At 48.9% G+C, this 22658-nt stretch overlaps 1 protein-coding gene across 1 annotated transcript in view; it reads right to left on the reverse strand.

Annotated features, from left to right (window-relative positions):
* The window catches only part of LOC137322210 (dynein axonemal heavy chain 8-like), a 1468904-nt gene that overhangs the window by 455897 nt on the left and 990349 nt on the right, over positions 1–22658 (reverse strand). The window contains exon 56 of the mRNA XM_067985326.1: positions 22415–22549. Coding sequence (XP_067841427.1) covers positions 22415–22549 — 135 coding nt within the window. The remainder of the gene's footprint in view (positions 1–22414; positions 22550–22658) is intronic.

A 22658-nucleotide genomic window follows, 5' to 3' on the forward strand; every position in this document is an offset into this window, starting at 1 on the left:
AAGGGGAGGTGGTTAGACTCTCTTTCGTTGGAAATGGTCATTGCCTGGCACTTGTCTGGCGCGAATGTTACTTGCCACTTATGAGCCCAAGCCTGGATGTTGTCCAGGTCTTGCTGCATGCAGGCTCGGACTGCTTCATTATTTGAGGGGCTGTGAATGGAACTGAATACTGTGGAATCATCAGCGAACATCCCCATTTCTGACCTTATGATGGAGGGAAGGTCATTGATGAAGCAGCTGAAGATGGTTGGGCCTTGGACACTGCTCTGAGGAACTCCGGTAGCAATGTCCTGGGATGATTGGCCTCCAACAACCACTACCATCTTCCTTTGTGCTAGGTATGACTCCAGCCACTGGAGAGTTTTCCCCCTGATTCCCATTGACTTCAATTTTACTAGGGCTCCTTGGTGCCACATTCGGCCAAATGCTGCCTTGATGTCAAGGGCAGTCACTCTCACCACATTTCTGGAATTCAGCTCTTTTGTCCATGTTTAGACCAAGGCTGTAATGAGGTCTGGAGCCGAGTGGTCCTGGCGAAACCCAAACTGAGCATCGGTGAGCAGGTTATTGGTGAGTAAGTGCCGCTTGATAGCACTGTCGACGACACCTTCCATCACTTTGCTGATGATTGAGAGCAGACTGATGGGGCGGTAATTGGCCGGATTGGATTTGTCCTGCTTTTTGTGGACAGGACATACCTGGGCAATTTTCCACATTGTCAGGTAGATGCCAGTGTTGCAGCTGTACTGGAACTGTTTGGCTAGAGGCGCAGCTAGTTCTGGAGCACAAATCTTCTGCACTACAGCCGGGATGGGGTCGGGGCCCATAGCCTTTGCTGTATCCAGTGCACTCAGCCGTTTCTTGATGTCATGTGGAGTGAATCGAATTGGCTGAAGACTGGCTTCTGTGATGGTGGCAATATCGGGAGGATCATCCACACGGCACTTCTGGCTGAAGATGGTTGCAAACGCTTCGGCCTTGTCTTTTGCACTCACGTGCTGGACTCTGCCGTCATTGAGGATGGGGATGTTTACAGAGCCTCCTCCTCCCATTAGTTGTTTAATTGTCCACCACCATTCATGACTGGATGTGTCAGAACTGCAGAGCTTTGATCTGATCCGTTGGTTGTGGAATCGCTTAGCTCTGTCTGTAGCATGTTGCTTCCGCTGTTTAGCATGCATGTCGTCCTGAGTTGCAGCTTTACCAGGTTGGCACCTCATTTTTAGGTACGCCTGGTGCTGCTCCTGGTATGCTCTTCTACACTTCTCATTGAACCAGGGTTGATCCCCTGGCTTGTTGGTAATGGTAGAGTGAGGAATATGCCAGGCCATGAGGTTACAGATTGTGCTGGAATACATTTCTGCTGCTGCTGATGGCCCACAACGCCTCATGGATGCCCAGATTTGAGCTGCTAGATCTGCTCTGAATTTATTCCATTTAGCATGGTGATAGTGCCACACAACACGTTGGATGGTGTCCTCATAGCAAAGACGGGACGTCGTCTCCATGAGGAGTGTGCGGTGATCACTCCTACCAATACTATCATGGACAGATGCATTTGCGACAGGTAGATTGGTGAGGACGAGGTCAATTAAGTTTTTCCCTCGTGTTGGGTCGCTCACCACCTGCCGCTGACCCAGTCTGGCAGCTATACCCTTCAGGACTAGACCAGCTCGGTCAGTAGTGGTGCTACCGAGCCACTCTTGGTGATGGACATTGAAGTCCCCCACCCAGACTACATTCTGTGCCCTTTCTTCCCTCAGTGCTTCCTCTAAGTGGTGTTCAACATGGAGGAGGACTGATTCATCAGCAGAGGGAGGGGCGTAGGTGGTAATCAGCAGGAGGTTTCCTTACCCACGTTTGACCTGATGCCATGAGATTTCATGGGGTCCAGAGTCAATGTTGAGGACTCCCAGGGCCACTCCCTCCTGGCTGTAGGTCCCTGGTGTCGTTAACATTCTCTAAATTAAGAGTAATTTAAAGGAGTGAACTCCTTAAAGGGAGTAACTAACGAGCTTAATCTAAGGCGAGTCATGCAGCAGAGTCGCACTTGTGATATGCTCCTCCTGCGCTATGTGGGAAGTCATGGACACTACCAGTGTCCCTGGCGACTATGTGTGCAGGAAATGTGTCCACCTGCAGCTACTGGCTAACCGTATTTCGGAGCTGGAGCTGCGGGTGGATTCACTGTGGAGCGTCCGCGATGCTGACATTATCGTGGATAGCACGTTCAGTGAGGTGGTCACACCGCAGGTAAAGATGATGCAGGAAGAAAAGAAATGGGTCACCGCCAGGAAGAGTAGAAGGATGAAGCAGGTAGTGCAGGAGTCCCCTGGGGCCATCTCCCTCTCAAACACATATACCGCTTTGGATAGTGTTGGGGGAGATGGCTTATCAGGGGAAAGCAGCAGGAGCCAAGTTCGTGGCAACACGGGTGGCTCTGCTGCACAGGAGGGGAGGAAGAAGAGTGGCAGGGCTGTAGTGATGGGGGATTCAATTGTAAGGGGAACAGATAAGTGTTTCTGCGGCCGCAAACGTGACTCCAGGATGGTATGTTGCCTCCCTGGTGCTCGGGTCAAGGATGTCACGGAGTGGCTGCAGGGCTTTCTGGAGGAGGAGGGTAAACAGCCAGTAGTCGTGGTCCATATCGGTACCAACGACATAGGTAAAAAAAGGGATGAGGTCCTGCAAGGTGAATTTAAGGAGTTAGGAGATAAATTAAAAAGCAGGACCTCAAAGGTAGTGATCTCAGGATTACTACAGTGCCACGTGCTTGTGAGTACAGGAACAGGAGAATAGACCGAATGAATGCGTGGTTGCAGGGATGGTGTAGGAGGGAGGGATTTAGATTCCTGGGACATTGGGACTGGTTCTGGGGAAGGTGGGACCTGTACAAGCGGGACAGGTTACACCCGAGCAGGACCGGGACCGTGTCCTTGTCGGGTGTTTGCTTGTGCTGTTGGGGAAGGTTTAAACTAGAATGGCAGGGGGATGGGTACCTGAGCAGGGAGACAGAGGAGGGGGAAACAAGGATAGAAACAAAAGGCAGAAAGGGAAGAAGCAATAGTGGAAGGCAGAGAAAACAAGGGCGAAAAGCGAATAGGGCCATAGTGCAAAATAAAACTAAGATGACCAGCAATCTTAAAAAGACAAGTCTAAAGGCATTGTGTCTAAATGCGCGGAGCATTCGCAATAAGGTAAATGAATTAACAGCGCGGATAGATATTAACGGTTATGATATCATTGCAATTAAGGAGACATGGCTACAGGGTGACCAAGAATGGCCACTGAACATCCAGGGGTATTCAATATTTAGGAAGGACAGGCAAAAAGGTAAAGGAGGAAATTAATGCAATGGTCAGGAAGCTTATTTGCTCGGAAAATCACGATGTGGAATCCGTATGGGTGGAGCTAAGAAACACCAAGGGCTGAAAATGTTGGTGGGGGTTGTCTATCGGCTCCCAAACAGTAGTGGAGATGTTGGGGAGGGCATTAAACAGGAAATTAGAGACGCATGCAAGAAGGGGTCAACTATATTCATGGGTGACTTTAATCTACATATAGATTGGTCAAACCAAATTAGCAATAATACTGTGGGAGGAATTCCTGGACTGTGTACGTGATGGTTTTCTAGGCCAATACATTGAGGAACCAACTGGAGAACAAGCGATCCTCCACTGGGTATTGTGCAATGAGAAAGGATTAATTAACAATCTTGTTGTGCGGGGTCCCTTCGGGAAGAACGACCAGAATATGATAGAATTCCTCATTGAGATGGAGAGTGAAGTAGTTGAATCCGAAACCAGGGTGCTGAATCTAAATAAAGGAAATTACGAAAGTTTGAGGTGCGAGTTGGCTATGATAGATTGGGGAACTTTACTAAATGGGATGACGGTGGATATTTAAAGAACGTGTGCAGGAATTACAACAATTATTCATTCCTGTATGGCACAAAAATAAAACAGGAAAGGTGGCTCAACCGTGGCTTACAAAAGAAATTAGGGATAGTATTAGATCCAAAGAGGAGACATATAAAATTGCCAGAAAAAGCGGCAAGCCTGAGGACTGGGAGCACTCAGCAAAGGAGGAAAATGAGATTGATTAAGAGGGGAAAAATAGAGTATGAGAGTAAACTGGCAGGAAACATAAAAACTGACTGTAAAAGCTTCTATAAAAATGTCAAGAGAAAAAGATTAGTGAAGACAAATGTAGGTCCCTTACAGTCAGAATTGGGAGAAATTATAATGGCGAACAAAGAAATGGTCGAACAATCAAACACATACTTTGGTTCTGTCTTCACAAACGAGGACACAAATAACCTCCCAGAAATGTTAGGGAACCAAGGGTCCAGTGAGAGGGAGGAACTGAAGGAAACCAGTATTCGTAAAAAAATAGTGCTCGGGAAATTATTGGGGTGAAAGACTGGCAAATCCCCAGGGCCTGATAATCTACATCCCAGAGTACTAAAGGAAGTGGCCCTGAAAATAGTGGATGCATTGGTGATCATCTTCCAAAATTCTATAGACTCTGGAACAGTTCCTACAGATTGGAGGATAGCAAATGTAACCCCACTATTTAAAAAAGGAGGGAGAGAAAAAACAGGGAATTACAGACCAGTTAGCTTAATATCAGTAGTGGGGAAAATGCTAGAGTCTATTATAAAAGATGTGAGAACAGAACACTTGGAGTGCATTAACGGGATTGGACAAAGTCAACATGGGTTTATGAAAGGGAAATCATGCTTAACAAATCTACTGGAGTTTTTTGAGGAGGTAACAAGTAGAATAGATAGGGGAGAACCAGTGGATGTGGTGCACTTGGATTTTCAGAGGCTTTTGATAAGGTTCCACACAAGAGGTTAGTGTGCAAAATTAAAGCACATGGGATTGGGGGGAATATACTGGCATGGATTGAGAATTGATTGACAGACAGGAAACAGAGAGCAAGAATAAACGGGTCTTTCTCCGGGTGGCAGGCAGTGACTAGTGGGGTATCGCAGGGATCAGTGCTTGGGCCCCAGCTATTCACAATGTATATCAATGATTTGGATGAGGGAACTAAATGTGACATTTCCACAAAGCTGGGGTGGAATGTGAGCTGTGAGGAAGATGCAAAGAGGCTCCAATGTGATTTAGACAAGTTGGGTGAGTGGGCAAGAACATGGCAGATGCAGTATAAAGTGGATTAATGTGAGGTTATCCATTTTGGTTGTAAAAACAGAAAGGCAGATTATTATCTGAATGGTGATAGTTTGGGAAAAGGGGAGGTGCAACGAGACCTGGGTGTCCTTGTACACCAGCCGCTGAAAGCGAGCATTCAGGTGCAGCAAGCAGTTAGGAAGGCGAATGGTATGCTGGCGTTCACTGCAAGAGGATTTGAGTACAGAAACAGGGATGTCTTACTGCAGTTATACGGGGCCTTGGTGAGACCACATCTGGAGTATTGTGTGCAGTTTTGGTCTCCTTATCTGAGGAAGGATATCCTTGCCATGGAGGGAGTGCAATGAAGGTTTACCAGACTGATTCCTGGGATGGCAGGACTGACGTATGAGGAGAGATTGGGTCGACTAGGCCTATATTCACTCGAGTTTAGAAGAATGAGAGGCGATCTCATCGAAACATATAAAATTCTAACAGGACCAGACAGACTCGATGCAGGGAGGATGTTCCCGATGGCTGGAGAGTCCAGAACCAGGGGTCACAGTCTCAGGATACGGGGTATACCATTTAGAACCGAGATGAGGAGAAATTTCTTCACTCAGAGGGCGGTGAACCTGTGGAATTCTCTGCCACAGAAGGCAGTGGAGGCCAAGTCATTAGATGTATTCAAGAAGGAGATAGATATATTTCTTAATGCTAAAGGGATCAAGAGATATTAAGGGATATGGGCCAAAGGCAGGTGTATGGAGTTAGATCACAGATCAGCCATGATCTTATCAAATGGCGGAGCAGGCACGAGGAGCTGAATGGCCTACTCCTGTTCCTATGTTCCTATATGGGGAAAAAGCGGGAACAGGGTACTGAGTTAGACGATCAGCCATGATCATTTTGAATGGCGGAGCAGGCCCGAAGGGCCGAATGGCCTACTCTTGCTCCTATTTTCTATGTTTCTATGACTGTATATCACTGTACCGCCACCTCTGGTAGGTCTGTCCTGCCGGTGGGACAGGACATACCCAGGATGGTGATGGATGAGACTGGGACGTTGGCTGAAAGATATGATTCTGAGTATGGCTCTGTCAGGCTGCTGCTGGACTTGTCTGTGGGACAGCTCTCCCAATTTTGGCACAAGTCCCCAGATGTTAGTGAGGAGGACTTTGCAGGGTGGACTGGGCTTGGTTTGCCTTTGTCATGTCCAGTGCCTAGTGGTCCGATGCCGGGTGGTCCGTCCAGTTTTATTCTTATTATGACTTTTTTGAGCGAGATTTTACAACTGAGTGGCTTGCGAGGCCACTTCAGACTGCAATTAAAAATCAACTACATTGCTGTGGGTCTGGAGTTACATATAGGCCAGACCGGGTAAGGACGGCAGGTTTCCTTCCCTGAAGGATATTAGTGAACCAGATGGGTTTTTCCAACAACCTGGTAGTTTCATGGCCACCATTACTGATTTTAGTTCCAGATTTTATTTAATTAATTGAATTTAAATTCCCCAGCCGCTGTGGCAGGATTTTAATTCATGACTCCAGATTATTCGTCCAGGCTTCTGGATTATTCGTTCAGTAACACAACCACTATGCCACTGTACTACTTGTCAAGTTCAGACATCGCACAGCACTGACACTGCTGAGTTCAGAGACCACACAGCACTGACACCACTGAGTTCAGAGAACGCACAGCACTGACACCACCGAGTTCAGACAACACACAGCACTGACACTACCAAGTTCAGAGAATGCACAGCATTAACACTACTGAGTTCAGAGAACACACAGCGCTGTCCCTACCGAGTTCAGAGAATGCACAGCATTAACACTACCGAGTTCAGAGAACACACAATGCTGTCCCTACCGAGTTCAGAGAACGCACAGCTCTGACACTACCGAGTTCAGACAACACATAGCACTGACACTACCGAGTTCAGAGAATGCACAGCTCTGACACTACCAAGTTCAGACAACACACAGCATTGACACCACCGAGTTCAGTGAATGCACAGCATTAACATTACCGAGTTCAGAGAACGCACAGCTCTGACCCTACCGAGTTCAGAGATCGCATAGCGCTGACACTACCAAGTTCAGAGAATGCACAGCACTGACACTACCACGCTCAGATAGGAAGGTGTGAGGCATGGAAGGATTCAACATTAGGATGAGATGTTTAAAATCAAGGTTTTGGTGGACCGGGAGCCAATGTAGATCAGCGAGCACAGGGCTAATTGGTGAACAAGACTTGCTGTGCAGCAGAGTTTTGGATGAGCTCAAGTTTATGGAGGGTGGAAGATGGGAGACCAACCAGGACAGCATTGAAATAGTTGAGTCTGGAGGTAACAAAGGCATGGATGAGGGTTTCAGCAGCAGATGAGCTGTGGTAGGTGCGGAGAAGGGCGATGTTACGGAAGTGGAAGTAGGCCGTATTGGTGATGGAGCTGATATGTAGCTGGAAGCTCATCACAGGATCAAATAGGACGCCAAAGTTGCGAGCGGTCTGGTTCAACCTCAGACAGTGGCCCGGGAGAGGGATGGAGTCGGTGGCTGGGGAACAGAGTTTATGGCAGGGACCGAGGACAATGGCTTTAGTCTTCCCAATATTTAGTTGGAGGAAATTTTTGCTCATCCAGGATTGGATGTCGGAGAAGCAGTGTGACAAATCAGAGACAGTGGAGGGGTCGAGGGAGGTAGTGATGAGGCACAGCTGGTTGTTGTCAGCGTACATGTGGAACCTGACGTGTTTTCGGATGATGTCGCCGAAGGCCAGAATGCAGATGAGAAATAGGAGGGGCCAAGGATAGCTCAGGAGTGGGAAGAGAAGCCATTGCAGGTGATTCTCTGGCTATGACAGGATAAATAAGAATGGAACCAGGCTAGGGCAGTCCCACCCAGTTGGACGACGGAGGAGATAACAGACAGGTCGAGAAGGATGAGGAAGGATAGTTTATCATGGTCACAGTCATATGGGATGGCATTTGTGACTTTGATAAGGGCCGTTTCAGTACTGTGGCACGGGCGGAAACCTGATTGAAGGGATTCAAACATGCGGGAAAGATGGGTATGGATTTGGGAGGTGACAACACGTTCAAGGACTTTAGAGAGGAAAGGGAGATTGGAGGTAGGGCGGGTAGTTTGCAAGGACAGAGGGACAAAGGGTGGGTTTTTGAGAGTGGGGGGTGAATAAAGGGTAGGGGTGAGGAGGGGGAACTGTTAAAAATATCAGCTAACATGGGACCAGGAAGGGAAGTTAAGTGGTCAGCAGTTTGGTGGGAATAGGGTCGAGGGAGCAGGAGGTGGGTCTCATGGTCAAGATGAGCTCGAAGAGGGCATGAAGGGAGATCCGAAAGCAACTCGAGAAAGATGCAAGTTCAGGGCTAGGGCTGGGGGGAACCGTAGGGGAAGTTTGGCTTGGTGGGCTGGGGGAAGGGAGGGAAGCGGCAAAGGCAGCTGAACGGATGGTCACAATCTTAGTGACAAAGTAGTCCACGAGCTCCTCACATTTGTTGTTGGAGGTGAGGGTGGAGGAGGCAAGGGAGAGGGGTTTAAGAAGACGGTATGTAGTGGAGAAGAGAAGCTGAAGGTTATCTTTGCATTTCAGGATGATCCTGGAATAGTGAGCAGTTTTGGCAGAGGAGAGCAGGACCGGATAGTGCTTTATGTGGTCCAGCAGATCTGGTGGTGAATGGCTAAATTAGTTGTCAGCCATAAATATTCAAGTCTGCGTCCCTTAGACTTAAGGGAGCGGAGATAAGGGCCATACCAGGGGGAATGACCAGGGTGAGAGAGAGAGAGGGTAATGGTTTTAATGGGGATAAGGGCATCAAAGGTGGAGGTGAGGGTGTGATTGAGCATAGAAACGTAGAAAATAGAAGTAGGAGTAGGCCATTCGAGCCTGCTCCTCCATTCAATATGATCATGGCTGATCTTCTATCTCAATACCATATTCCCGCTCTCTCCCCATACCCCTTGATGCCTTTTGTGTCTAGAAATCTATCTAGCTCCTTTTTAAATATATTCAGTAACTTGGCCTCCACAGCCTTCTGTGGTAGAGAATTCCACAGGCTCGCCACCCTCTGAGTGAAGTGAAGGGATTCGCAAAATTTCACATGTCCCCCCCACCGAAGATTTATTGGAGTTATTAAAGAAACCCTGGTGTGACTGTGTTTTTAAAAATCCAAGGTCTCTCAAAATGGCTGCGGTCAGACATATGGCCAAGGGCCTGCAGCATTTGAAATTGGATTCTCTGACAGCTTGGCAGGCTCCGTGTTTCAGACAGGTTTCTTTGAACAATGCAGTTGCATTCACGCCCTGAGGCAAGCCATCAACGTTGCCGGCCTACACAATCAAAATTCGAGCTGGAATAATCCCAGGACTAAGGTGACCCATTAAGGAACATTAAGAACAATGGACGGCAGTTATGGAACAGATCAGTACAGGTACCGGCCATTAATGTAAATGGGCCAAGATCGGGGCCCCATTGTCTTACGTTTTCCTGCCCAAATCGGACAATGGAGCAAACTAATGAGGCACGAAAATAACCTATTAGCGGGAGGGTATAACTGGGGCGTCCCAGAACCTCACTCCCTCTTTCTCTTTGCCTCGGTCCAGCGTCCTGCTTGCCTGCTAGCAACCAAGAAGGAAGGTCATCCAGTAAACATCACAATCACGTGTCGATGGCAGCAGCAGGACACAGGGGCCAGGCCTTTTCATCTGTTTCATCGGTGAGCATTATTTTTTTTTCTGGCCGTCACAAGACAACCTAGCTAGGTGTAAGGGTGGGAGTTAAAGGGGTATTGCTAAAATTGTGATTTTAGAATTTTCCCTCAATGTGTCCGTTTCTTCCACCCCGTTAAGTGTAAGACTGGATTGCATCCATAGCGATTCCTTTTATCTTCTGTATAATACTGTTTACCTTGTAGTTTTAGTTTTCTTATTAATAAACATTGGTTTTCCTTGCACCAATCCACTGGTCTGTTCGTCTGTCCTTATTACCGTTCGATAAGTCCTGAGCTCAGAATCAGGAAGGGGAAAGCGATTTGAAACCGCACTGCGGGCAGGGCAGCTCAGCAAAACATAACTGGCTGATCTACAATAAGCCCCCCCGGAAACAAAACCCCTTACAGAAATGGCTAGTCAGGCAGGAGCTCAGGTGAAAGTGTGTAACAAGGCAGACAGTGGTGCGGAGGAGGAAACCGCAATGGAGGAAAGGTAGTCTACCTATGTGTGCGAAAAAATGGGTGGGCGTTTTGTTAAAGGCCGAGCGTCCCATAGATGCAGCCATCCAGTGGACAGCAAGTAAACAGTATAAGAAGGGTATAAGAACATAATAAATAGGAGCAGGACTAGGCCAATCGGCCCCTCGAGCCTGCTCCGACATTCAATAAGATCACAGCTGATCTGATCCTAACCTCAAATTTAAATTCATGTCCAATTTCCTGCCCGCTCCCCGTAACACCTAATTCCCTTTACTTCTAGGAAACTGTCTATTTCTGTTTTAAATTTATTCAATGATGTAGCTTCCACAACTTCCTGGGGCAGCAAATTCCACAGAACTACTACACTCTGAGTGAAGAAGTTTCTCCTCATCTCAGTTTTGAAAGAGCAGCCCCTTATTCTAAGATTATGCCCCCTAGTTCTAGTTTCACCCATCCTTGGAAACATCCTTACCGCATCCACCCGATCACGCCCCTTCACAATCTTATATGTTTCAATACGATCGCCTCTCATTCTTCTGAACTCCAATGAGTAGAGTCCCAATCGACTCAACCTCTCCTCATATGTCCACCCCCTCATCCCCGGGATTAACTGAGTGAACCTTCTTTGTACTGCCTCGAGAGCAAGTACGTCTTTTCTTAAGTATGGACACCAAAACTGTATGCAGTATTCCAGGTGCGGTCTCACCAATACCTTATATAACTGCAGCAATACCTCCCTGTTTTTATATTCTATCCCCCTAGCAATAAAAGCCAACATTCCGTTGGCCTTCTTGATCACCTGCTGCACCTGCATACTAACTTTTTGATTTTCTTGCACTAGGACCCCCAGATCCCTTTGCACTGCAGCACTTTCCAGTTTCTCGCCATTAAGATAATAACTTGCTCTCTGATTTTTCCTGCCAAAGTGCATAACCTCACATTTTCCAATATTGTATTGCATCTGCCAAATATCCGCCCACTCACCCAGCCTGTCTATATCCCCTTGTAGGTTTTTTATTTCCTCCTCACTCTCTACTTTCCCTCCCATCTTTGTATCATCTGCAAACTTTGATATGTTACACTCGGTCCCCTCCTCCAAATCGTTAATATAGATTGTAAAGAGTTGGGGACCCTGCACCGACCCCTGCGGAACACCACTGGCTGCTGGTTGCCAGTCCGAGAATGAACCATTTATCCCAACTCTCTGCTTCCTGTCAGATAACCAATCCTCCACCCATGCCAGAATATTACCCCCAATCCAGTGATTCTTTATCTTGAGCAATAATTTTTTATGTGGCACCTTGTCGAATGCCTTCTGGAAGTCCAAATACACTACATCCACTGGTTCCCCTTTATCCACCCTGAACGTTATGTCCTCAAAGAACTCAAGCAAATTTGTCAGATATGACTTCCCCTTCATAAAGCCATGCTGACTTTGTCCTATTAAATTATGTTTATCCAAATGTTCCGCTACTGTCTCCTTAATAATGGATTCCAAAATTTTACCCACCACAGATGTTAGGCTAACTGATCTATAATTTCCAGCCTTCTGCCTGCTACCCTTCTTAAATAAGGGTGTTACATTAGCAGTTTTTCAATCTGCCGGGACCTTTGCCAAGTCCAGAGAATTTTGGAAAATTATTACCAAAGCATCCATAATCCCTGCTGCCACTTCCCTCAAGACCCTAGGATGTAAGCCATCAGGTCCAGGGGATTTATCCGCCTTGAGTCCCATTAATTTACTGAGTACCAATTCCGTAGTGATTTTAATCGTATTAAGCTCCTCCCCCCCTAGAGCCCCCTGTTTGTCCAGTGTTGGGATATTCTTCGTGTCCTCTACCGTAAAGACTGAAACAAAATATTTGTTCAGCATTTTTGCCATCTCCATGTTTCCCACCATTAATTTCCCGGTCTCATCCTCTTAGGGACCTACATTTGCCTTAGCCACCCTTTTTCTTTTTATATAACTATAGAAACTCTTGCTATCTGTTTTTATATTTTTTGCTAATTTATTTTCATAATCAAAGAATTCATATCGAGAAGGCGGTCTGGCTCTTGTGTTTTAAAAAGCAGGTCTTAGTGCTAGACCGTGCTGTTGCAGCGCGAGCAGCCAAGATTAAACAGTTGACCCGAGAGCTGCAGGAAAAGACAGCAGCGGAAGAGAAAGGGGTAGCGGCGCTCCAGGCAATAAGCCAAGAAAAGGCGCAGATGGCAAGGGACCACCAAGCAAAGGTAGAGCGCCTGGAATACCAGATCGCTGAGCTCAAAAGTAGCGCTCGATGTAGAGTGGAACACCTGGAATACCAGGTCAGAGAGGCGAGAGGCAGTGAGGTTAGGTTAATGGATAAGATCCACAGCCTCACGCAAGAACTAAAAGAGCAGGAGGAGAAAGTAGGCGAGGTAAAGGCAGCATATAAGCTGGCCTGCGCCCAGAGGTTTGAAGACGCAGATCATGGCCCCTGCAGGCAAGAAATAGAAAGCTTGGGCATGGCCTTAGCGAGGACAAAGGGCATGGTATGCCTCATTAGCCCGAAGGCGGGCCAGTCGGATTTTACTGGCAACCCAAGCAGGGGAGTCCCACAGGCAGCTCCGAGTACGACACTGGTTAGGGAACCAGAGGCTTCACAGCCACCACCCATAGCCCCGAGTTTTCAGGAGATCTGGCAGCAAGGGGGGGTGGAGGATGAAGCATTAAGGGAGAACCAGCAAGCCCTGGTAGATAGACCAGGTCCGGGACCAGTGTACCCCCTTCAACAACGGAGGTACGGCCCGCCCGCCGATGACGAGGACCTAGGGGCCATCCAGAACCAGTTTGTAGTGCCGCATGGCACCCAACAGCTCAGGGCCATGGTTAGCCATATCCCTAAGCTTACAGTGAAGGGAATCCCCTCTCTACACTTCCGTGAGATAGAGCAGGCAGTGTGCGTTAATGACTGCGATGAAGCAGAACAAGCGAAAATGCTGCTGTTTTCTCTGGGTGGTGACCTCCTCCAAACCTTATCAGATGAGTGCAAAAGGAGGCAGAAAGATTACGAGGAGTTAAGGGATGAGATATTGGAGGCCATGGGACTCAATGATGGGAGTCCGTTCGCCCGGGTGGAAAAAATGGTACAGCTCCCTGGGGAGTCCCCACAGGCGTTCGCAGACAGGCTGTGGCCAGTCTACCGGAGCGCATGCCCGGGAATGCCAGGGCGGACACTCCTGAACAGAGATCAATTGGCCCACTGGCTCCGCTGTATCATGACAAACTGCCTGCCCCAAATTCGAACTCGAGCTGCGGCCTGGTTTGACCCCCATAGCCCCCAGACCACCGAGGAAACGGTGATCCGCCAGCTCACGATAGCATTTAAAAATATCAGGGGTATCGAGACGCCCCAACCCAAGGGGAAAGTCCACGAGGTTAAACCAGGGGCCCATCATAAAAGGGAATGGCATCAGGAAGGGAATCGTCCCACCCAGGCTAAGTTAAACTGCTACGGGTGCGGGAAGGACGGCCACTGGCGCAAAGATTGTAAAAACCCCTGGAAGAACACCAAGGGAAAGAATCCCACCGCCCCAGCCCAAAAGGCAGCGACAGGGGAGGCAGAGACAGGAATTGCCCCCGCTGCCATGGTGTCATTTTTTGAGGCCATGCGATCTTTTATGGCCAGCCAGGGAAAATAGCAGCCACTGTGGTAGCTCCCTCAGCCCTCTCTGACGACGCCCCGAAATGACTAGAGCCGCGCAGCCTGTCTACCTATGTGCTCTCCGGTATGATGGATGGAAGAGGCCGCTCGTGCAGATGGAGGTGGAGAAGGTTAAAGGGACTTATCTGCTGGATACGGGGGCATCATGCACCATGATCCACGCAGCTAATCCCACCACCTCACCTCTGTCTAGCGGAGTTCCATACGTTCTATAGGGGTTCACCGGCAAGGAACAGGCGGGAGCATTCTCCAAGCCGCTCTCAATCCGCCTGGGCCCATTCCAAACCATGTGGACGTGTGTCCTGGCGAGGTGGAAGCGGAGGGAGGAAAGGGGAACCTAGGGGCCGACTTCATTGTGGGCTACGGGATCCTCGTGGATCTCCGCAACCATTGCCTTTGGGGAGCCGACACGGGTGAGGAGAATGGCGTGGTAGTTATCCTGTGAAGCCGAAAGGAGTTTACGACTTCGGGCTCATGATGGAGGGTGTCCCGGAGGAATTTAAAGCATTCGTGCAGTCTCACCTAGCTGCGTTCGCCACGCATAAACATGACTGTGGGAGGGTCACCGGGTTTGAGGTCAGGGTAGATGGGGACCCCCATGGCCCGGCCCCAGAAGCAGTATAACTTTCCTAGAGAAGCAGAGCCCGATACGGAGTTGGCCATATCCTCGTTGGTGCAGCAGGGAGTGCTGAGGCTCATAGCCACCCATGTTAATTCTCCGCTTTGGCCGTTCAAGAAACCGGACAATTCATGGAGAGCCACGGTGGACTATCGGGTGCTCAACAGCAATATCCCCACGTGTGCCCCCACAGTGGCAGCAGTTGTCGACCTCATCGGAAGCATTCCAGCATCCGCGACGACGATCACGCTGCTGGATATTTCGAATGGGTTTTGGTCGATCCCCTTGAGGAGGGAAGACCAGTATAAGTTTGCCTTTACTTTTAAAGGGCAACAGTATACTTGGAACTGCTTGCCGCAAGGTTTTCATAACAGCCCCAGCATCTTTCACCAGTGCATGGCAAGTAGTTTAAAGGAATTTAGCCAGCCCACCCAATTGGTGCATTATGTAGACGACCTGCTCTTGTTTACCGACTCAGTCAGGGAGCATGGCCCACTACCGGCCGAATTGCTGGAACTGCTGCAGAGTAAAGGTTTTAAAGTGAACCCAAAGAAAGCGCAGATCAGCCAGCAGGAGGTGAAATTCCCGGGCCTGACCGTCCGTGCAGGGGAACGAGCCATAGACAAGACTAGGAGGGAAGCGGTCCAAGAGCTACCGGTCCCCAGTACTGTGAGGGGTGTGAGGTCGTTCTTAGGGCTAACGGGGTACTGCAGAGATTTTATTGAGGATTATGCGGCCACGGCAGCCCCTCTGCTCCAACTCCTACACAAGGGAGTGGAGTGGTCTTGGGATGAGGGGTGCCAGGCAACATTTGTCCAGCTCAAGAGAGACCTGCAGACCGCACCAGCCCTGGGAGCGATAGATAGAGGGAGAGAGTTCTTTCTGGAGGTAGCGGCCAGCGGGGATAGTCTCAGTGCTGTGCTGCTCCAGGAACGGCACGGCAGGCTAAGACCCGTGGTCTACTCCTCCAGAGTACTCACTGACATGGAAAAGAGCTACTCAATTTGCGAGCGGCACCTTTTGGCCACGCACTGGGCCATGAAAAGATCCTCGATCTTCACAGGCACCTCTCCTATCACCCTCCTCACACATCACACGCCCACCCAGATGCTTCTGGACGGGAGGATCAAAGATGGGACAGTCAGCAGTGCCCACATTGCACGCTGGACGCTCCTCCTTTCCCCGATGGATCTGAGGGTGAGGGGCCTTTACGATCCGAAGCTCGTGGCTAACATGGTATATCCTGGATCGGCCCATCAGTGTTCCATAGAAGGGGTGTGGGAGGTGAACATTGGTCTACGGGCCGGGATACATCCCACAGGCCGCGAGATCTATGTAGACGGTTCCAGCATGGTATCCGCTGGTGAACGTCTCACGGGATGTGCAGTCTATGACCCATCGGCTAACATTGCCTTGGTGATCAAGCTCCCCGGCACCATGAGCGCCCAGCAGGCTGAACTGTCCGCAGTGGTGTACGTGGTTACCCACCCCGAAATCTTCCCCACCCCATACATGATTTGCTCGGATAGTATGTTCACTTGCAACTCATGCATGGAATACCTGGCAATCTGGTCCCATCGCGGATGTACCTCCGCCGACGGGAGGCCCTTAGCAGTAAAACCCCTGCTGGAGAAAATCCTGGCAGCCGTGGGGGAGAAAGGCGAGGTCTTCATCTACTAAATGAAGGCCCACTCCTCCACAGAACCCCGCAGCCAGGGCAACCAGCAAGCCGACACGCTGGCCAAGGAGGGTGCCCGCACCGGCATTTTCTGGGACCCCTATGGGTCCGGACCCGTGGCGGCAGTTAGAGGCAGGGGTGGGACCTAGAGGAGCTTAGGGGTAGCATTAGCCCCGGATCTTAAAACAGTCCAAGCCCAGGACCCTGTCCTGAAAACCGTCACTAGCGCAGTGAGCGAGGGTAGGAGGATAGAAGGCCCTTACGGCGCGGCAGCCCTCTCCATAAGAGAGGGCATGCTTTTCAAGGAAGGACAGTGGGTAGTACCCCAGCAGCACCGGAGGGAGTTCCTTCAACTAGCCCATGAAGGGCCGGGAGCAGGACACCCCGGGCCTGAGGCCACCTGGCAGCGGGTGGAGCAGGCGGGATGGTGGCCAGGTCTCCGGGAAGATGTCCGCGAGTTCTGCGCTAGCTGTCTTCTGTGCGCTGCAAATAACCCCGACCCCCACAAAAGGAAGGTGCCCATGGGACACGTTAGGAGGGTAGAGGGACCATGGCAGTCGATCCAGATCAGCCCCTACCCACCGCCCAGGGAGGCTACAAATACTGCCTCGTCCTGGTGGACGTGGTTTCCAAGTGGGTCGAGGCCTTCCCCTGTAGAAAAGCCACAGCGTTAAGGACTGCAAGGATCTTGGTACGGGAGGTGTTCTCGCGGTGGGGGCTACCCCAGTTTGTGGAGTCCGACCAGGAAAGCCACTTCACCGGCCAGGTCATGCAGAATACACTTATGCTGCTCGGTATTCAGGGGAAGTGGCACGTAGCCCACAATCCACAGTCCTCAGGGATTGTGGAACGCATGAACTGCACCGTCAAAGAAAGGCTGAGGAAGGAGACAGCGGACTCGCCCCGAAAATGGGCAGAAATCCTGCCTCTAGTCCTCATGGGGATCCGGGTCAGTCAGTCAAAGAGTACGGGGGGGTCAGTCAGTCAAAGAGTACGGGGTATTCCCCGCACGAGCTCATGACCGGTAGGGTCATGAGAACCCCCACCCATGTCCTAGCCCCAGTTCTTACTGAAGGGCGGCTTCAGGAGGTAAACCGGGATAAATTCGCCCGAACACTCCTCGAGCGCCTGAAGCAGATTTACGAACAGGCAGCAGGTAGTATGGGGAAGCAGCATCGGAATAACCGATTGCTGCTCGAGCCTAACAAAAGTCATCAGTGGGAGATAGGGGACCAGGTAATGGTGAGGAACTACGCCCGAGTGGGGAGTTTGGAGCCACTGTACATGGGTCCCTTTAGCATAGTAGATAAAGCAAGCCCCATGGTATAAGCCATAAAGCTGCCTCGGCACACCAAATGGTTCCACATTAACCAATGTAAGTTGTTTAAATCCGAGAGAAGGGAACAGCCAGTTGGGGCAAGGTCTGAGGATAAAAATCCTCAGCCTGCAGCAGGAGCAAACTCACAGACTGCACAAGCAGGTGCAGTGGCTTGTTTTAAGGGAAGGGCCATCCCACCCACCGTTTGGGACACTCCCCCGCTCATCTGGGACTCAGACGAGGTGGGACCTGAGGGCAGAGAGTTACCTGCCCCTGACACAGGTTTAGAAATCCCCAGCCAGCGGCAGTGGAGATTCCACAGACTGCACAAGAGGGGACAGTGGCTCGGGTTGAAGACCCACCAGCCAGAAAACCCCCACCAGCCAGAGTCCCAAGAAGGTCCCCACGAACGCCACGGCCAAAGAAACCGTGGTCACCGGCTCCCCAGTTTAAAAGGGCAGCCCCTCAAGTCAGGCATCGATCTGAGGACAGAGATCACCAGCCAGCAGCCGCAGGCTGCGAGGGACCAAAGGTACAGGACAGGGCGGCCACACCGAAGGGAGTAGTGTGCTGTAGCCCGAACAGGGATTAGCCTGGCCACCCGGGGACGGGCGGCGGATGTACATAGCTTCTGTTATTTAATTTTGAGATTGTTAAGTTTGGGTGTTTTAGGTAAATTTTATATAAGGTGGTTGGTAGTTTAAGTATTATTGTTTATTTTTCTATATATGTACCGTATTTTCCAAGTGGTGCAGGGGTGTTGGACCCCCTCCGTGCTTGGATATGAATGTAACTGAATTCTTACCTGTGTCTGCATCTGAACACTACACCTAAAGGGGAATGTATGTTTTGGGTCTTAAATAGGTAAACTACAGGGGAAGGTTGGCTCTCGAAGATCGAGAATTTTGCTCACCTTTTACCAGTATGATACTTGAAGCAAGGTTAAAGTATCACAGGGGGGAGTGTAAGATTCTCAAAATTCACAGATCCCTCAAAACTCGGAGAAAAACCCTAAAGAAATTCACTTTTTCCCTGAGTATGTAAAAACTTTGGCCATTGACTGAAATCCTAAGATGGAAGGATAGGTGAGAGGTCACCAGACGAATCCACAACACACACATGGAATGTGGAAGAATTACTGCTTCAGACATGTCTCTGTTTTAATGCAAAACCGAGAGCAGGTGGTCAACACTCACAGGCCATTGAAAAAGGTAACTGCTCCAGACATGGTGGGGCCTTTGTTTTAAAGCAAAACCCATCAACACCTAGGACGTTGGATACAAAGGGAAGCCTTGTGTGACAAGCTCTAAAAATCGGAATTAACAATGACCCATCGGGAGAAGCAATTGCAACATGGTGAGGGACCATCAAAAAGCCATCAAAGATTCTTAAGGACTTTGTAAGAACTGTTTAAACAGACATGAAGTGTTTTTTTTTAAAAGTGACGAAGACCATTGTAAGGGAGGGATATAGAAGTGGAAACTCGAAACCTCTCTCTCTCTCTCTATCTGGCTCTTGCTAGCTGTTGTGTTCTGCTTGTCTTGTTCTACCTGTCTCTGGAAGGAAGAGCAGCTTCCAACGTTCAACAAGGCGAGGGGCAACAGGAGAGCAGTTCGACAGGGAAGGTCAGCAACTCTAGAAGCAGGCTGACACACAAGAAGAAACCAGAGCAACAGCCCCAGTGACCATCAGACACCTCGCGGCATCAAGGGCCTTACGAAACAACCAACCAAATGTTACCACCAACCAACCAGGTAATATTGGGCCACCGCGACCAAAGAAAACCAACTCGGGAGAAAACTGAAGATCCGCAAAGTTTCCACTCTACAATCTATTTCTGACTTACCTCGGTGAATTACTGTCAAGGTTTCGTTTGGTGAGCATTATCTCTGGCCCTTTAGAGTCCTGATGTGGAGATGCCGGTGATGGACTGGGGTTGACAATTGTAAACAATTTTACAACACCAAGTTATAGTCCAGCAATTTTATTTTAACTTCACAAGCTTTCGGAGGCTTCCTCCTTCCTCAGGTAAATGTTTGTAAACATTTACCTGAGGAAGGAGGAAGCCTCCGAAAGCTTGTGAAGTTAAAATAAAATTGCTGGACTATAACTTGGTGTTGTAAAATTGTTTACCTTTAGAGTCCAACTTAGCTAGTACAGTGGGATTGGGAGGGGTGAAGTATCTTTCTACTGTAATTTCTCTCGTGTGTATCAAAGTGTTCCCCATTTTATTAGAGTGTTAAGATTGTTGTGTTGTGTTTTCTCTCTTGAATAAAGGTCAAAGTTTCTTGCACCAAAACCAGTTGTCTGCTGCACTTTGTCACAACCCCCAAATAAGTCCAAGGTCTAGAACCCAGGGAGTGGTGCGATTCGGACCGCTCAGAAGTCAGAGTTGAAGCTGACACACTCCACCACCCCCTACAGAAGAAATTTCTCCTCATCTCAGTCCTAAATGTCCTGCAGATCGGTAGCTGCAGAAATGTTGTGGTGAATGGAGGGCCAAAGGCTGGACAGTTGGGAATTTGAAAGTGCCATTGTAAGTGACGTGGGGGAGAGTTTTTTCCAGGGATGGACACAGAAGGAAATGAGGTTGGTAGGGGGAAGGGGGATGTGAGTGGAAAGGGATACAAGGAAGTGATCAGAGATGGCCTTATCCGTGATTGACACGATGGGAGTAGAGAGGCCACATGAAATGGCAAGGTCAAGGGGGTGGTCATGAATTTGGGTAGGGGAGTTTATATGGAGGAAGGGATTAAGGGAGGATAGGAGGTTAGTGAACTCAGAAAGAGCATGATGAGTTGAGATGCAGATTGAATTCACCGAGGATGAGAAGTCGCTTGGTGAAGAGGCTGAGGGAAGAAAGCAGTGAAGACATTTCAGTGACAAACTTGGCATGGTACTTGAGCGGGCAGTACAGAACGAGGATTTTAAAGGAGAGGAGAGAGGGGCGGAACAAAGTGAGATGCTCGCCAAGGTGATCTAATGGACGGGCAGCTGAGACTCATTGCCTGCAATTCCTGCGCCATGTGGGAACCTCAGGATACTTCATGTGTCCTGGAGGCCACATGTGCAGGAAATGCCTCCAATTGCTCGAGCTCAAGGGGTAGCTGGAGTCACTGCAGAGCATAATGGAGGCTGAAGGTTTCCTGGATTGTACGTTCCAGGAGGTGGTCACCTCGCAGCCACAGAGAGTTCAGGATAGCAAGTGGCGGGCCATCTGAAAGGGTAAGAAGAAGCCGGCAGTGCAGGAATCTTCTGGGTGTGTGGCACTCTGAAACCAGTATTCAGCATTGAATACCAATGAGGGTGACGACACCTAGAAGGAGTGCAGTCCTGAGCATGGTACCATGGCACAAAGGCCTGCGTAGGTGGGCACAGAGAAGTGTAGAAATGCAGCAGACAAAATCAGTTCGCCTTTTAAAAGACTGGAGAAGCGCGCGTGCGAGATTACTGTGTCCAGTTCATGGCATCAGGGGTTTTCATTGTCACAGCCTCCAGGCCATGTTGTTGTACGACTATGCACTGAGCAAAATAGGGAAACTCCCTTTTGTCAGGGTGTCAGATCCATTTACAGGAGAGACCTGAACCTGAGTCAATATCTAGAGCAGACCTGAAATTTGTAACGTAGTATACAGGAACTCGAGAGAAGATAAATGCAAAGGGATTAAATAGTACTGATTCAGTGGTTCCCATTTTCATGTGGCCCTCTCGCCCAGTGTAAATCAGGCAGTGCGTAGTTTGAATGTGAGCAGCTCGGTCTACTAAACTCAGCTGTATTACGCAGGTGGGTGCCAGGTAGAATTACGGAGCCCAGGAACATTGGTGGGCATGAATCGGTAATGGATAATGTTACTCTGTCCTGATGGCAACACACCACACCATTCCTCCACCTTCTCCAATATTTTCACATGTGCAAGAAAGTAAGCAGGAACAGTTGGATCTGCAGCTGAGGAAATGCTACAGCTCACAGCTGGACCTCTCAGGCCCATGCTAACAGGGGTTGTGTCACTTTAATCACAGGTGCCTTCAACAATACAGATGCCAGCCACCCACAAGCATCAGACATATGATTGCACCGAGAAGAACCACAAGATTAGGAAGTGCAGCACAAACAGACTGTTAGGAAGGGGAAGCACCACGTTAGCAGGCACTCGAGTAAGAGAAACAAACATTTTAGACAATAAAATATGGTGGCACTGGTGTTGTAGTTTGTTTGATAGTTTCATTTGCATAGTTGTGAGAAAGATATAGAGGAGCCAATATTCTTGGGGTCCTGATGCCTGTATGCTAAAGGGAAAGAGGACATTGGAAATGGTCTCCGCCCAGAAGTGACATCAATCACCTGCATTTCTTGTGAGTTGCAATTTGGCACATGGGTGGGTAAGTGTTAGCTCAGCAGGTATAGCGGGATCTGACTGGGCACATTGTCCTGAAGATCAGCAAATTGCTGAGCAGCTGCAGATATTAAAGGCCTGCAGACAGTTAAAGGGCTGCGGAATTTTTATATTTTCCTTTGAGTCTATGCAGAGGACTCATCTGGAGTGCAGTGGTGAACATACTGATGTAGAAATGTAAAAACCTGCAGCATAGATAAAATAGTTTAATGAAATCTTGAACTTCCATCTTAACTATTGGCATAAGCAGATATGGCCAAGGTCAAAGGAACCTTAAAGTAAAACAGTGAGCACTCCTACCTACTGTACAGTTGCTATCAGTTGGATCCATCAAGCTCATTTTTAGACAATACGCATAATACTCTATGTTACCTGGAACATGTAGGGCTCTGTGGCAGAAGAGAAATTCAAACTCTTGGACAGGTGTTCTTCGGGATCATATTTCTTCAAATATCCTTTAATCATGACTGTTTTTGCTGTCCCCTGTTCTCCAGTCAGAAGTACTGCCTGTCACAATATCAAAACAAAGATTTATTATATAAAAAAAGGGTTTTGCACCCATTAAACAATATAGATTTCATTAAGTTTTTTTTACATATTATAAAATTGTTCCTCG

The sequence above is a fragment of the Heptranchias perlo genome, chromosome 5 (genome assembly GCF_035084215.1).
Source record: "Heptranchias perlo isolate sHepPer1 chromosome 5, sHepPer1.hap1, whole genome shotgun sequence".
Taxonomy (NCBI): domain Eukaryota; kingdom Metazoa; phylum Chordata; class Chondrichthyes; order Hexanchiformes; family Hexanchidae; genus Heptranchias; species Heptranchias perlo.